At 27.6% G+C, this 15,542-nt stretch overlaps 2 protein-coding genes across 2 annotated transcripts; one reads left to right on the forward strand and one right to left on the reverse strand.

Moving 5' to 3' along the window:
- Positions 1-359: 359 nt before the first annotated feature.
- LOC126905872 (transcriptional repressor scratch 2-like) lies at positions 360-8,007 on the reverse strand. The gene is made up of 5 exons (XM_050685996.1): positions 7,676-8,007; positions 4,017-4,158; positions 3,786-3,947; positions 3,586-3,712; positions 360-860 (listed from the first exon to the last, which is right to left on the reverse strand). The coding sequence occupies exons 2-5, from the start codon at positions 4,113-4,115 to the stop codon at positions 664-666; spliced, it is 585 nt and encodes a 194-aa protein (XP_050541953.1). The 5' UTR covers positions 4,116-4,158; positions 7,676-8,007; the 3' UTR covers positions 360-663.
- Positions 8,008-13,243: 5,236 nt separating this feature from the next.
- On the forward strand, positions 13,244-15,117 carry LOC126905855 (ATP-dependent RNA helicase DDX24). Its single transcript, XM_050685965.1, has 2 exons — positions 13,244-13,388; positions 13,445-15,117. The coding sequence occupies exon 2, from the start codon at positions 13,450-13,452 to the stop codon at positions 15,058-15,060; it is 1,611 nt and encodes a 536-aa protein (XP_050541922.1). The 5' UTR covers positions 13,244-13,388; positions 13,445-13,449; the 3' UTR covers positions 15,061-15,117.
- The last annotated feature ends 425 nt before the right edge of the window (positions 15,118-15,542 follow it).

Raw genomic sequence — 15,542 nt, forward strand, 5'->3', positions numbered from 1 at the left:
TCCAACAAACTGTTGCATAAAAAAATTGGTAAATAATAATTGTGACTAGTAGCACTCGTCCTTTTATATTTTTACTTATAACCTACATGTAAATTGTTTAAAATTTTAAACATATTAATAAAATATTTGATTTAAAATGTTTAATTACAAAAATATTATTACCTACTTAGAATGTAACTATATTCTAATAATTTATGGAAAAAATTACTTAACATACTTATTTTATGAATAAAATAATTTTGTACATTTTTACACATATTTATCAATTATGATTAAAATAATTAAATTTTTTCTCTTTTTATTTTTACAAAATAAGATTATCAGTTAATATAAATAATATTCATTATTTTTTTTAAATATAATAACTAAATTTTAAATAATAACTTAGTTTTTGCATATTTTTTCATTGATAAAAATAATAGAATTTATTTAAGTTATAATTGAATTTTTATTATGATTAAATTAAAATAATCACAACTATATAAAAATAAAAATATTAATAATCTCATGAACCTCGTATGCCAGTTAATTAAAAAGTGTTGTTTAAAAAAATTCAAACTTAACATTTAAAAATACATAACTTATCCTATGTATTTAGTTCTATAAATAAGTAATATATAACAAATATTTAAGTAAATTTTCTGTCATAAAAATATTGTAATTCTAATCATTATTATTTAATGTCATTTTGCCACAGGCTGACTCTTCGTGCTTGTACAAATATGATTTGAGAGCAAAGGCTTTACCACATTTTTGACAAATATGTGGTTTTTCTGAAGAATGTGTTTGCAAATGAGCACGTAAATTAGATTTATCAGCAAATGCTTTACAACATTTATCACACTCATAAGGTTTTTCTCCTAAATTAAATTAACATAATGTATAACAAAAACTGAAATTTATACATTTAAATGTTAATTTACAAACGTATTAAAATATCAATTATTGTTAATTCAATGGCTATACCTCATAACTACATATTTTTTTTATTGAAATAACTTTTTGATATTAAAAATTTTAGTCATTCCATTTGATGGTTAATTTTTTTTTTTAATAAGAGTTCTTTTTATAAAAACCATATTATTTTTTTAAATTATAATTATTTGATATAATACATCTGATAGTTAGGTGTGATTAAGCATACATAAAACAGTTTTATTGTACATTTAACTTAACAATACTCTTCTAAAGNATACATAAAACAGTTTTATTGTACATTTAACTTAACAATACTCTTCTAAAGTAAAACAAAATATTTTTTGAATAATTAACACCAGGTACAGATATATTATCAATAATCAGTTTTACAAAAGTACTATTATGTATAATATAAAAATTAAATTAAAAAAAAGTGTTTTAGTATGTGCGGGGTGTGTTCAGAAAATAACGGGAATTTTTAAATTTCTGGGGTTTGAAGAGTTCAATCATAAAAAAAAAATTCATGATGTTGGTAGAAATGATAAAGTATGATCAAATTTTCAGCTAGATATATTTTTTATTTTGTAAGTGGCAACCCCTAATGTAAGACGTGTTTTTATGAGCTCAACGATTTTTGTTTGTTAAAAAAAAATTGATTAAAGAGGATTTGTATAAAATTTTGCGTAAAAAATGAAATCAAATGTAACAAAGTGTATATGAGTAAAACGAGGGTTTACGACTGGTATAAGCGTTGCCAAGATGATGAACGCCCCAGCACATCAACAACGGATGAAAACTCGGAAAAAGAGAAAGAAACGGTTATGAATGATCGCCGAATCACAATCAGAGAAGTCGCTGATGATTTTGAAATATCGATTGGCTCATGCCATGAAATGTTTTCGAATGTTTTGGGTATGAAACACATAGTAGCAGAATTTGTTCCAAAATTGTTGAATTTTGAACAAAAACAGCGGCAAATGGAAATNGAAGTCGCTGATGATTTTGAAATATCGATTGGCTCATGCCATGAAATGTTTTCGAATGTTTTGGGTATGAAACACATAGTAGTAGAATTTATTCCAAAATTGTTGAATTTTGAACAAAAACAGCGGCGGCAAATGGAAGTNTCCAAAATTGTTGAATTTTGAACAAAAACAGCGGCAAATGGAAATTGTTCAGGAGTCACTTAATGAAGTCAACGGCGATGCAGCATTACTGAAACGTGTTATAAGAGGTAACGAAACATGGGTTAATGGATACGACGTCGAATCTAAGACTCAATCGACCCAGTGTAGGCATTCTGGATCGCCTAGACGAAAAACAAAGGCTCGACAAGCGAGATCGAATTTGAAGGTTATGCTCACTGTGTTCTTCGATTTTAATAGCATAGTGCATTATTAATTTTTGACACGAGGTCAAACGGTCAATGAGGAGTACTACCTACAAGTTCAACGCCGTTTGCATAAATAATCCGACATGCCCGAATTAATGGCAAAACAATTCAGGATTTTTGCACCACGATGATGAACCAGCTCAGACTTCATTGCAATTTTTGGCCAAAACCAATGCTGTAGCGATTCCCCAGCCTCCATATTCGCCAAACATGGCTCCGTGTGACATTTTCTATTTCCAAAAATAAAGAGAACCTTAAAGGCCCGTTGTTTTACAAGCATAGATAACATTAAAAGCGAATCGCTGAACGAGCTGAAGGCTATCCTAAAGATCGAGTTTGAGAAGTGTTTCGAGGATTAAAAGAAGCGTTGTCACAATTGCATAATATCTAATGGGGACTTCTTTGAAAGCAACATCATTAATGTTTTTTTTTCAAAAAACTAAAATTCCTGTTATTTTATGAATACACCTTGTACGACATTTTATTTTACCCTATTGAACTTCAAACTATTTTTCTCGCAGTATATTTTAATCATTTATTTATGATTGATACATAATAATTATGTAGTTAAATACCAATAATTATTGATTATTATACAAAAATCAAGTTATATAAACTGTTAGTTAAATTACTTATCGATAACCATCTGTGGCGTACATTCAAATTTGATCTGTCAAAAAAATTATTCACACAACAATTTTTCTTATATAGTATAAATTTTAATTTTGACTGGTTGATAACTAGTTTTGTAATGTTATTTTTATTATTAGCATTTAAAGATTTAGAAAAGATAAAAAACTATGTAGTGTTTAGCGATGCTCAATTTTATATAACGTACAGTTAAGAATTCAATGATGTGCACCCCTCTCGTATATTACTTAAATTATATTAATTCAAAAGGTTCACATTTAAGTTTAAAAAGTTACCCTTATTTAATTTAACTTCTAAAATTATTCTTTTTACAATAAACTTGATATTTACTTGGATTCATAAAAATAAATAAACATTTTTATAAAAAAAAATCATTATTTAACGAAAAAATAGGGTTAGAGTCCTTAATAAATCACACAGTATATTAATGTTATTATATAATAACACTTAATAATATAAAATTATTACTTAAATTTAAGAGTGTAACAATCAATCATATAATATTAAATAAACCATTAAAAAAAATTTGTGGCTCTGAGGAGGGGTTGGAACACGAAACCCTTCTGATGTACGCCACCGATAATCATAGAATAATATTAAAAACAATATTTTAATATGTATACCAGTGTGAGTTCGGATATGACCTTGTAATAACCATGGTCTGGAAAAACATTTACCACAGTAATGACATTTGCAAGACTGACTATGGGTTCTCATGTGCATTGAAAATGCTGGTATTGATACATAAACCTATAATAATGATAGGGTAAATTTATATTTAAGAAATAACAAATTGTTTAAATACAAATTAAATTGTTTATACTTTATTGCAATGTGGACAATGTCGAGCCTTTGTATCAGCGAGCGATCGGTGAGTTTGTCGGTGTCTAGCTAAGTTACTGGATGTGCTGTAACATTTCCCACAATCTGGACACTGTCGTTCTTTGTTATTATTTTTTTTTATTTGAATATTTTCAGTATTTTTCTAGTTTAATAAAATTAAAACAATAAATCTTCTATTAATTTTAATAAAAGACGATAAAGGAATTATTACTTCTTCATATTTTTCATTTTTAATTAAATTAGTATGGTTTTTGAAATACACAATACTGACTTCAGCTAATTGTGTAAGATTATAAAGTTCGTCACCCATGGATTGATGTTTTTATCGCTGAAGTCATCAGAAAGTGGTATTTCTGTAAATAGAAAAAATGTTGAAATAATTTTGCTACTAATATTAAAGTTTAAAACAGTACAATCATTGTATTGTTTACAAAACTATTGAATTTTTAGTATATATTTGTTTATAGTGATTTCTTGATTTATATAGTTATTTTCCAACCCTTGATAATTATATTTTATAAGTATTCAAAAGCATGAGGCTGACAATTAGATATTTAAATATTTGTTTAAAATGTCATAAAAAAAGTTCAGAATATTTATAATTGACTGATGTACAATCATTGTGCAATATTTAACACGATTTTTCAGGTGTTGGAGTAAAATTTATTACTATTCAAATCATTTTCATATAAACGTTTTACCGAGTGTAACTGTGTAATAAGTAAGCGGCAAAAAGTAATTAATGTTTTTTATTTAGAATCTAGCATGTGTGCTCGTGACGATGGCAGGTGACATTTCCTCCCTCCTTCCGTTTCACTATATTTAGTGATTTATTTTCGTAACAATTCCTGTATGCAGCAAAGGGTTTTTTTCTGGGTCTGGAAATACACTGTAAAATGCCACACATTACCGATATAATACCTAATGTGCACGTAATGGGCGTAAGCAATGTCGAAGTAAATGCAGAAAGAGCGACCACGAAGAAGACCGCAACGGCAGCAAAGTAACATATATTTAGTTCCTTGCCACGATGCATAGAAATAATAGTGCGCAGATTATTTATAGAGACCTCTTCAGTAGCGTAATTTTAATAAGATAGAAGATGTGTCAAATGATACTGTGATTACATAAACATGGTCTAAGAACCAACACGAGCGTTTTCATTACCCAGCTGCAATAGAGCCCATTCACAATAGTGATATTAACCATATGTAACTAACTAATTTTCATTATTTCAATATCCTATAAAAAACAAAAATCATATGGGTATTTCAATATTGTGCACAGATATGAAGTAGCATATAATTATCATTACTGTCACTACCATATTACTTAAGTATCGGAACACAAATTGCGTACACAAGATCTAAACAACTTGACTACTTATGATGACAATTAACATACAAAAATGAAATTATACACAATGTAATGTAAAATATATTGACAGAAAACTATATTTTTTGTCGTTCAAATTTAAACGCTGGTGTTCTACGTTTAAAATTATTAATATTTAATTGATGATTTGAATGTAATTATCATATTATTAAATAAGTTGAAAGTTGTTTACTTGAATATTGAAAAAATTCTATATTTCAATAATAACAGATGAAAAGTTAAAAATTTCAATTGTATCATTTTGTTTGTTAACACTAGATTGTATACGTTTTATTACGGAAAATTATTTGTATTATTTATAAATTATTTAGGAGCCCAAGATATGTAAAGTTCATTGAAATGTTTCATTAATAAATAAAGGAAAAGCGATTGTATAATCCCTCAGTGTTTATCCCCAATAAAAAATGTTGCCCCATTAGACTTTTTCTACTGTTATTACTATAATACCCTCAATTCATTGCCTTGAATTATTTCAGAAAACATCCTTAATATAAATATTTTATTTTCCTAAATACATATTAATTGATAAATTATCTTCAATCAAAAAAACTCTTATTTTTCATACGATATACAATATCTACTCAATTTGCAATTTATATACTTTTTAAAAACCATAAAGTTTTTTTGTACAATTTAATCAAAGGCACTTATTGAGCTAAATATTATTTTAATAAAGACTATAAAAAATAATAATAATAATAATCAAAGGCACAAATAAGAAAATATGTTGGACTAAAATTTTTAAGTTTTTTTTATAAAAATGAAATTTTTTGACACAAATATGTTTGTTATAGCAAACCTGCCGCTATAATCTCGAAGCTTAATACAAACATATTTTTAAAGAGTCCTTATTTTTTTATCAACATAAAAGAATAACTTTTTTACATAAATATTAAGATTGAATAACCTTTTAAATTATCTGAATACACTTCACTACCCACACATATCTAAATTTATTAAAAAATTTTAAAAGCCTTGAAAATTAAAGAGACATTAACAAGACATGTTAGATGGTACTCTTAATTAAAATTTTATATTTACTCAAATGAAATCTAACTATTTACTAGTTATGTATCGATGAAGTTATATGTCAATACAGTTTTACATATAATATCGCAATTAATTTGTTGAATCTATTTTTGCATTAGTTTACGACATACTGCGCAATGGTACGTTAGAAATAAAAAGTAAAAGATTTTTATAGACCTTTTTGGCACGTTGATTTGATGTTTTTATAATAGTTCAGTGTAAACAAACTATAAGTATTTACAATCGCTATTATAGGCGCAACTAGGAGAGCTAAGTCTCCTACAAATTTAGAAATTAATAAATATTGTTATACAAAAATACAGTATATATTATAAATATATGTATAAATTTATTAATTAATATGTACTTATATAAATGTGTTTGTAAAAAAAATTATTTATGTATTATTAGAGTGGAGAAAAAATTTAGCATCTTAAGTTTTTTTTATTTCAGTTGAGCTTGTTATCAAAGCTAAGTTGTGATACTCATCGTTATACGAGAATCATTAAAATAATTTCCTCTAATAATAAGATTTCCTTAAAACATCCAAATAACCCCTATATTTCAATACATTATGGAATTCAGGAGCGTAACCCTTGGAATGTACTTAATGAAAAACTACTTGAGGCATAAATAAACCGTTTTTTTTAGTACTACAATTATTCATATACAATAAAAATAAAAATTTATGTAAAGTATTAATTTGAAAATTCAAACATTTTTTAATATCAATTAGCAAAGATGAAATTTGACATAAGATATTTCAAAAAATTCTACATGTTTTTTTAGAATTTTTTTTATGCCCATTAAAGGACATAGCGGCCACCAAAGGATGACGTTTCTTAACCATTGATATATTTTACTGTTAAATTATTGTGGTATTATTATTTCTTAGTTAAAAGCTTATTTTTGTTTATTTCACAACAAAAATAATTGATTTGTAATATCATTGCTCTAAAGTTATTAAAACTTGTGTCACTTGTGACTAATATTATTTTAAATTGAAAATATAATTAAAACATTAATTTACATTAAAAAATATTTAATTCAAAAACAACAAAACTTTTTTATTTTAATTAAAAAAAATATGTAATAATGCTCAATAAGGAATACGTTAACGAAAATATCGCGTATTGGTTGTTACGATAAATATAGACATACTCTATTCAAAACGAAAAAATATTTTTCTGGGTTTTCCATTGGTAACGGGAGACTTCATCAAAAAGGAGACGGGTGGACGTAGCCAGTCGATAAGGAACAGACAGACATTGACAGGTTGTAGTTACAACTCATTACCTACTGTTTATCAACCAATTTATTCTTAAATAAACAAGCCTAGGTGCAATCGTTTAGCGCTACAACACAACACTTAGTTAATTGTTAATTAATTTAAATACAACTTTAGTAAAAATAATTCAGCAATACTTAAATTTAATATTTTCTTACCAGTTACTGTAAGCTGTAAAAACGAAAAATGCCGCAGATTTCCGTCATCATTTCACCGCCTTCAGTGCTGCTCATCTTGTCTAATATCCAAACGGCTGTTGCATCTCGGACATTTGTACAGTGGCAGTAGTTTGAAAACGGACAAATTATTATAAGAGTCGGCCTTCTCGTACTGGCAGGGCTGCTCTACTGCAGATACACTGCAGGATATTGCAACTGGAGTGTCGACAACGAGCTAACGTCTTCGGGTATATATACACTCAAAAGAACACAATGTGTAGGTACAGTAGATACACGCACACCGGCAGGCCGGTCAGCGATATAAAAATAAATCTCGACGACTTGTGGACTACAAACAGCGACGCGTGCCAGCGATGGCGTCAAAACACGTGCGCTTCACTTATACAATGTGCTATATATATATTAATACGCGTCCCAGCAAGTGGTCGTCGATCCCCCCGGCCAGCGTAATAATATGCACAAGCAGCTATTGCAACCCTTCGGAGGTAACTCATCTACTCTATCTAATCTACTCGCATCAGTGTTACTGTAATAGAAGTCATAACGAAATATTCACAAGTCACGAGTAATACTCTCTACTCAATATCATAGATGTTTCATCGCTTTCCTAAAACCTATCCACCCACCTACAAATTTCAAATGTATTACAGTAGTATTTAAAGATTATACACAAATAGCTGCATAACAACTGTTTGTAAAAATGTTATATCCTCGAGTAATAATTGGTTACTGCGACTAGACTAATTTTGTTTTGTGCTCTTAATTGTAGAAAAATTATCTTCGGTACGATTTTGAAAAAAAAAAAAAAGAACTAAATGAATTAAGTAAGGTGATGTCTTCTGTTTTGACGACTAAACGATATTATGATCTTATAAACTCTTTCGTGAGATTTATTTGAAGACTACTGATTTTGAACAGTCTCTATTCAGGACCGATTTCATAGGGGATCATGGGGGCCACTCATCCACATTAACGATAGTAATGATCGGCATTTTTTTAGAATATATTGTGGAAATGTTCAATCATTAAGGTATTTTAGACGGAAAAATTCACTCCGCATGTCCCTAAAAAGTAATTCTAGGATAGGCCTTGTCACTATTATGGGTATTTCTAAAAATAGTTTCCAATAAAATACATTAACTTTATTCGAATAAGAATAATTATTAGCTACAAATTGTATAAAGTAATACACTTAAAACTTACACTTGCATTTATATTCAAATTGCATATTTGCAATTTATAAATAAGTGCAAATATTATACTAATACATAGCATACTATACTATGTGAATTATTAGCAGTGGGGCGTTCTTATATTTATGCCTTTGAGGCATTATGAATAAAATATTTTTTTTACTTATCCCTGAAAAAAATAACTCATCATAATATTATTATTGCATAAGAAAAATTCTATCCTCGTTAGGACGTCCAAAAACGTCTTAAAATATCTATTAATATTATCTTCTATTATAATCAAAACTAAATTGTAAATCATAATTTATTAGCCGTACGTTATTAGAGAAAGGAAATAAGTTATAGATATTTAAATGATTGTTATCAGAACCGTATTAATACCAACCAACGAAAGACACCAATATATTTTGTGTATATAATAAGTTAAATGACAAGTTTTAAATTATATAATTTAAAACGTCATATTTTACTCATTCAAATATCTTCCACAAAAATTACAATTTTTTATTGTAGAAATATTTCAGTTTTTATTTTATATTAGGTAATATTAATTTAATAATATTTTCGGTAAAAAAAATATTATTCATTTTTTCTTCATTTAAAAATGAGTGAAAGATATCCGTCAAATTCCGTATATTAAATCTACTTATTATATCGATATGTGCAACAAATAAGGCAGTAACTCAATTTTTTTCTTTTTTTAGGATATTAAAAATAAAAATTAACCGTTATATGTTCGTAAATGTTTTTAATACTTTAATTACGATTCAATCCAAATTGTCAATATTTAATTAAAGTTATTGTAAGAAGGTAAAACCTAAATACAAATGCCTCATAATCTCAAAATGGATTTTTTTGAATTACTGTCTTATTCGTTGCGCATAGCGATATTATTAATACTTATACAACATTAAACATAAAAACCATTATGTTTTATAATTAAATTTTAAAATTATTTGTTTCAGTATTTAGCTTATAAATTTAATTACTTAGTTAGCAATAATAAACTACTGTAACTAAGTAAAATTTTAACTGGTAAATTATTTCCCTATTGATGAAAGAAATGTTTTTTTAGTTAGTACTTGAGTTTTCTGCGACTACACAATTATTTCCTATAATTTTCTTTGAATTTTTATATTAATTCCACAAAAAAAAGTTTAACTAAAATACGTTGATGAGGACCGAAAGAATCTCATTAATTCCGGACAAAACCAATACATTTCAAAAATCCATTGGATTTAACGCTAAAAACATGCGATTTGATTCGGCGGCGGCTTTCACCGAATAATATGAAATGAAATTGGTTCAAGCAGAACTTAAGGCTGCAGAAAAAGAATCTGACGAAATGGCACTTCTTTTGGCCGAACTTGAAGCATGCCGCGAAATTCCAAGTCTGAAATGGATTCATTTGTCGGAACAAGTGTACAATCAAAGTTGGTACGATGAAGTGTCAAATTTGCCTGGACATTTGACGGAAAATTGGCAAATAGACGTGATAGAAGGGCCTATTGATTACTATGAAAAATAATTAGCTGTTGCTGAAATTCGAGCGACTAATTATAAATCATATGAGATAAGATTAGTGATAAGTGAACTCGGAGCGCCTCGAATGTGCAATTCGATAACACGAGACAGCTGCAGTATCCAATTATTGACGTAGAACACCTCAGAATTAAAAACATTGCGTTGGCAGTCTATTAGCACAGTGATTGGCGACTATTATTCAGTGTCCTCGCCAAGCTCTGTTTANATTGGCGACTATTATTCAGTGTCCTCGCCAAGCGCTGTTTAACAATACGGCGTCCATTAAAACGCACTATAAACCGAAGGGGGGGGGGAGGGTCTTTCATTTATGCACTGGACTGCCAACAATTACAGAAGAACCGGAGATTCCCGTACAGAGTTCCGTTGTCGAATGTGAATCTGTTAACTCGACATCGAATGATGTCATTGACCATAGTGATCACAATTCCTAATCGCAGTCAAGTTGTGCTATTGTTCCGTACTAAGGTTCCAGTATGGAAAAATAATGGAACCCATGTCATTGATCACCGCGAATTTAATAATTTGACTGATAATTATGAAATTACTAGCGAGTGTCTTCTGTTGGAAGAAAATATGGCATCGGAAACTCCTATATCAGTGTTACTGTAATTTCTACGCCTGGTAAAAACGCTCCAAAATCAAATAAAAACTTTCTTTGGGACAATTTTCTGATGAAGAAAAATGTTCGAATGTTTTTCAGATACGCAAACTTTTTTAAAAACGACCAAAATAAAATCTGAAAGTACGTTTAGAATTCATTTGTCTATCAAAACATTTAGAAAAAGTTTTTGCACGTTAATTTTAAAATCACATCTATAAATTACTATTGATTCTTTAAGAAATTATTTGTTGTTGGATGATGGTACTTATATTATTTTTAAATGTTGATTGATTTTAATTTTTGTTATGCTTTTTTATTTAATGTTCTTTATATTTCGATTTATATAAAATTATTATTTTTTTGAATTAAAAAAAAAAACCATTACTGTTCTTAAAATTTATGGTAATATAATTTTGTTTTTATAACTACTTAGTGTCTTTTTTTATTTTGTTGAAATGCCATTAATGAAATTCTAGTTGTTTATACAAATTTATGATTGTACATTTGTAATTAATTATATTAATTTGTCATCACCATAGCCTCTGTCCCAATTACTTGTGATCGGCTCTACCTTTGATGTAATTTTGCACTGGCTGTCGCCTGACGCGACATCATTAGGGCAGAGGGAACTAGTATGGGGCATGGTACGTGCCACTTTTAAAGTTCCCGTATGGTCACCCATCTGGGAACCAACAGCAAACAGTGCAGCTCAAAATCAGAGCTTAGGTGACGACAGAATGATCCACTGCGCCACATCAAGGCCCTAATTATTTATAATAATTGTTTATTAAAAAGAAATTTCGTTTAATTTTGTGTAACTATACATAATTGTTTTCAAAGCTATTGACAATTTTAAATCATAAATTAATAGAAAAACTTTTAGGAAGTACGATTTCTATTTATTTTGTAGCAAGTCAATAAGTAAAAACTCCCTAAATACGGCGGCTTATATAAGTTAACGTTATTAGATAAACATAAACATAATTAACTTACAATAAATATAAGAATATTTCTAATGTAGAACACATTAATGGTATATAATAACAATTTATAGCTAATAATTCTCCTCGGAAACCAAGAGACCTTTTATAACTTATAAAATTACAATATTTTAGTATTTTTATTTAGAATAGTATATGTATATGTAAATATACTATTACTTTATGATTAAAGTTCTTTAATAATGGAAAAATTAAATTTTCTTTTCAGTCAATACACAGATGAAACAAAAAATAACGAGTTAGATATTGTTAAGTCGACGTCTCTTGTAATGCCTGCGGAAAATAATGCGATAATTGAAACATTGTCCATTACTAGCAAAGAAAATACACAAGACAGCATGTTAGTTAATAAGATTAATTTTAAAGAAAATTGTCAGAACCAAACTGTTGTATTAGCTGAAGAACATATCATAAAAGGATTCAAGTCCGAAGAAGATTCCGATAAAAACGCGTATCAAATATTTTTTGATAAATTTACACAAGAGCTTAAAGATGAAGGTTTTGTTGAAGAAAATATTTCAATTAAGTTCCAACATTACTATGTCGATCAATTAAGTGGGCAGTTTTACAAAAAAAATCGTAGAACAATCATAAATGATTATGAAACTGTTAAAATAAACTTATAAGAACAGATCTTAAAATTTACATAGAATATTATCTACTGAAGTACAAAATATAATCGAGAACAATATTATTCTCGGTAATAAAACTTTGAATGGTGTTATATTTAATTTTAATTTTCTAAAATCATAGATTTAAAATTACTCATTAATAGAACATTAATAATAAGGAAGTATTGTATCTTATAATGAAAGATTATGATCAATGATGGCTGTCTAAAAATATGCCAAGTCAAAAAAGTATAAGTTTAAAAAATTATATTTACCAATGGTATCATTGATAAAATATTTTTCCAAAATGTAATCTGATGTTTATATATGTTATACTGTTTAACTACAATTAAATAATTATTAAAAAATAAATATATTTAAAAAAATAATTTTTTGAAAATATGAGATTCAGTATGGTTTACCAAATTGTCATACTAATATTTAAATTGTTTTGACAATTTTCTGCATACCATCAATTTACATAAAAATTTTGGAATATGACTCGTGACCCAGTCTAGGTTTAAAGTTATTAACCATAACCTTAAACATCACTCACGTGTGTAGATGTTGATAACATTTATTGTTGATAGCATTACTATCATTTTTTGAAAAATAATTTTGTTCACATTTGTCTCAAATGAAATATTTGAGAAATTTCTTGAATTATTTTAAAAATCTCATGTTACTACAGGTTAAATATTACTGCATTTTTAAAACAATAACTGTAATACAATACTATTGGTAAGTTTCACTTGACGAATTTTAGTGTTGTAGTTTGATTATTTGTTTTGTTTTAGTTATTATGAATTTTAGTGAATGGAAACCGCTTAATATTCGTACAGAAATTTTAAATGCCATTAAATTAAAGAATTTCATAAAACCTACAAAAATTCAGTCTGAAAGTATTCCACCGGCCATTAATGATTATAGAGATATACTTGGAGCTGCTGAAACAGGCAGTGGGAAAACACTTGCATTTGGCATCCCAATTTTGAATGGTATTCTAAATGCAAAATCTCAAAATGAATGTGAGTCTGAAAGTTCAGATTCTGATGAAAGTTCAGGTGATGTTGAAAATATGCCTGAAATAATGGAACTCGATAAAAATGGTTTGGGCTGTGTATCAGTTGTAAATTTACCATCAAATAATATAAATGTTAGTAACAAAAAGCTGTGGGCAGTAATACTTGTACCTACTCGAGAATTGGCTATGCAAGTTCAAAAGCATATTGAAGACATAACAAAATTTACTGAAATTAATGTTGCAACTATTGTTGGAGGTTTATCAAGTGAAAAGCAAGAACGATTATTAAGAAAAGGTCCAGAAATTGTTGTTGCGACACCAGGACGATTATGGGAATTAATTCAAAAAGATGATCCCCATTTAAGCCAAATTAATAAAATTAAATATTTTGTCATTGATGAAGCTGATCGGATGGTTGAAACTGCTCACTTTCCAGAGCTTCATCTCATGTTAGAGAAAATTAATTTAAAAAGAAATAGTAAACGACAAAATTTTGTATTTTCAGCAACATTAACTATGGTACATAAAGCTCCATATCGTCCAAATATTAAACATAAGAAAAAAAAGAAAGACCTTTCTGCTGAAGATAAATTAAATAAACTGATTGAATTAATAGGTATGAAAAATCCTCATATAGTTAATTTAACAACTACAAATTTTGGTATAACAAGTACTGTTAATGAAATGCAGGTATTTTGTTCAGTTATCGAAAAAGATTCATACTTATATTACTTTCTTAAAAAAAATCCTGGAAGAAGTTTAGTATTTTGTAATAGTATTAGTTGTGTTAAAAGATTAGCAAGTGTTTTTAATATTCTTAAATTAAATCCATTACCTATTCATTCAAATATGATACAAAAACAAAGACTTAAAAATCTAGACAAATTTCGTGCTAATGATCATGGACTTTTAATAGCTACTGATGTGGCTGCTCGAGGATTGGATATCATTGGTGTCAACCATGTTATACATTATGATGTACCCAGAACTGCTGAAATTTATGTTCATCGAAGTGGTCGTACAGCTAGAGCTTCTAATACTGGTTTATCTTTAGTAATATGTACTCCAGATAAAAAAAACATTTATCTTAATGTCTTAAGAACCATGAAAAGAAGTAAAGAGTTACCTAGATTAGAGGTAGAACAGCGTATTCTTCGAAATTATAGTACTTGTGTTAAACAAGCTCAAGAAATAACTTTGTTAGAAGAAAAAGCTAAAAAAGAAACATCTACTTCTAATTGGTTCAACAAAGCAGCTGAAGAAATGGATATATTATTAGATGATGATGAGCTACCAAAAGGAATGAATAAAACAGAACTTGAAAAGTACAAAAAAATGTTAAATTCTAAACGTAAAAATTTAGAGAAAATTTTGTTGACAATAAAGTAAATTCTTCAAATTGACAATTATTTTATTTATTAAAAACAACAGTTTTTAAGTAATATATTTTTATTCTTGACTGTTTTTTTGAATTTTCACCTAATTTAAACTAGAACTATCTGTTTACTTGTATATTTAAATAATTAATTTTGATTGTCTAATAATAATTAACTTTTTTAAATAAGTTTTTTATAAATTACTTGTTATTATTCAGTTATGGTTATTTACTACCAACTAAATTAAAAATTTTCCTTTAATTTAATTTATTAAGTTCTCAATTTACATTAAAAAAAAAATGTGATATCTGACAGTAATTAATATCACTAAAAAAAAAAAAACGCTTCGATGCAAATCTTTAGATAGTGTTTAATTTTAAAAAATGGTGTATTATTCCAAAAGCTACATGATCTGCTATTTCTTTATTAATATCCTGATTAAGATAAAGTATGTCGAATGAAAGATGTATATAAATACTACTTCTTATGAAAAAA

This window comes from Daktulosphaira vitifoliae, unplaced genomic scaffold, assembly GCF_025091365.1.
Source record: "Daktulosphaira vitifoliae isolate Bord-2020 unplaced genomic scaffold, ASM2509136v1 Scaffold_4, whole genome shotgun sequence".
Lineage (NCBI taxonomy): Eukaryota > Metazoa > Arthropoda > Insecta > Hemiptera > Phylloxeridae > Daktulosphaira > Daktulosphaira vitifoliae.

Coding starts and splice junctions, on each gene's coding strand:
- LOC126905855 (XM_050685965.1), top strand. CDS start 13,450: ATGAATTTTAGTGAATGGAAACCGCTTAATATTCGTACAGAAATTTTA.
- LOC126905872 (XM_050685996.1), bottom strand. CDS start 4,115: ATGGGTGACGAACTTTATAATCTTACACAATTAGCTGAAGTCAGTATT. Junction 3,713..3,785: donor ATTGTCCACATTGCAATAAA/GTATAAACAATT, acceptor TCATTATTATAG/GTTTATGTATCAATACCAGC. Junction 861..3,585: donor TCATATCCGAACTCACACTG/GTATACATATTA, acceptor AATTTAATTTAG/GAGAAAAACCTTATGAGTGT.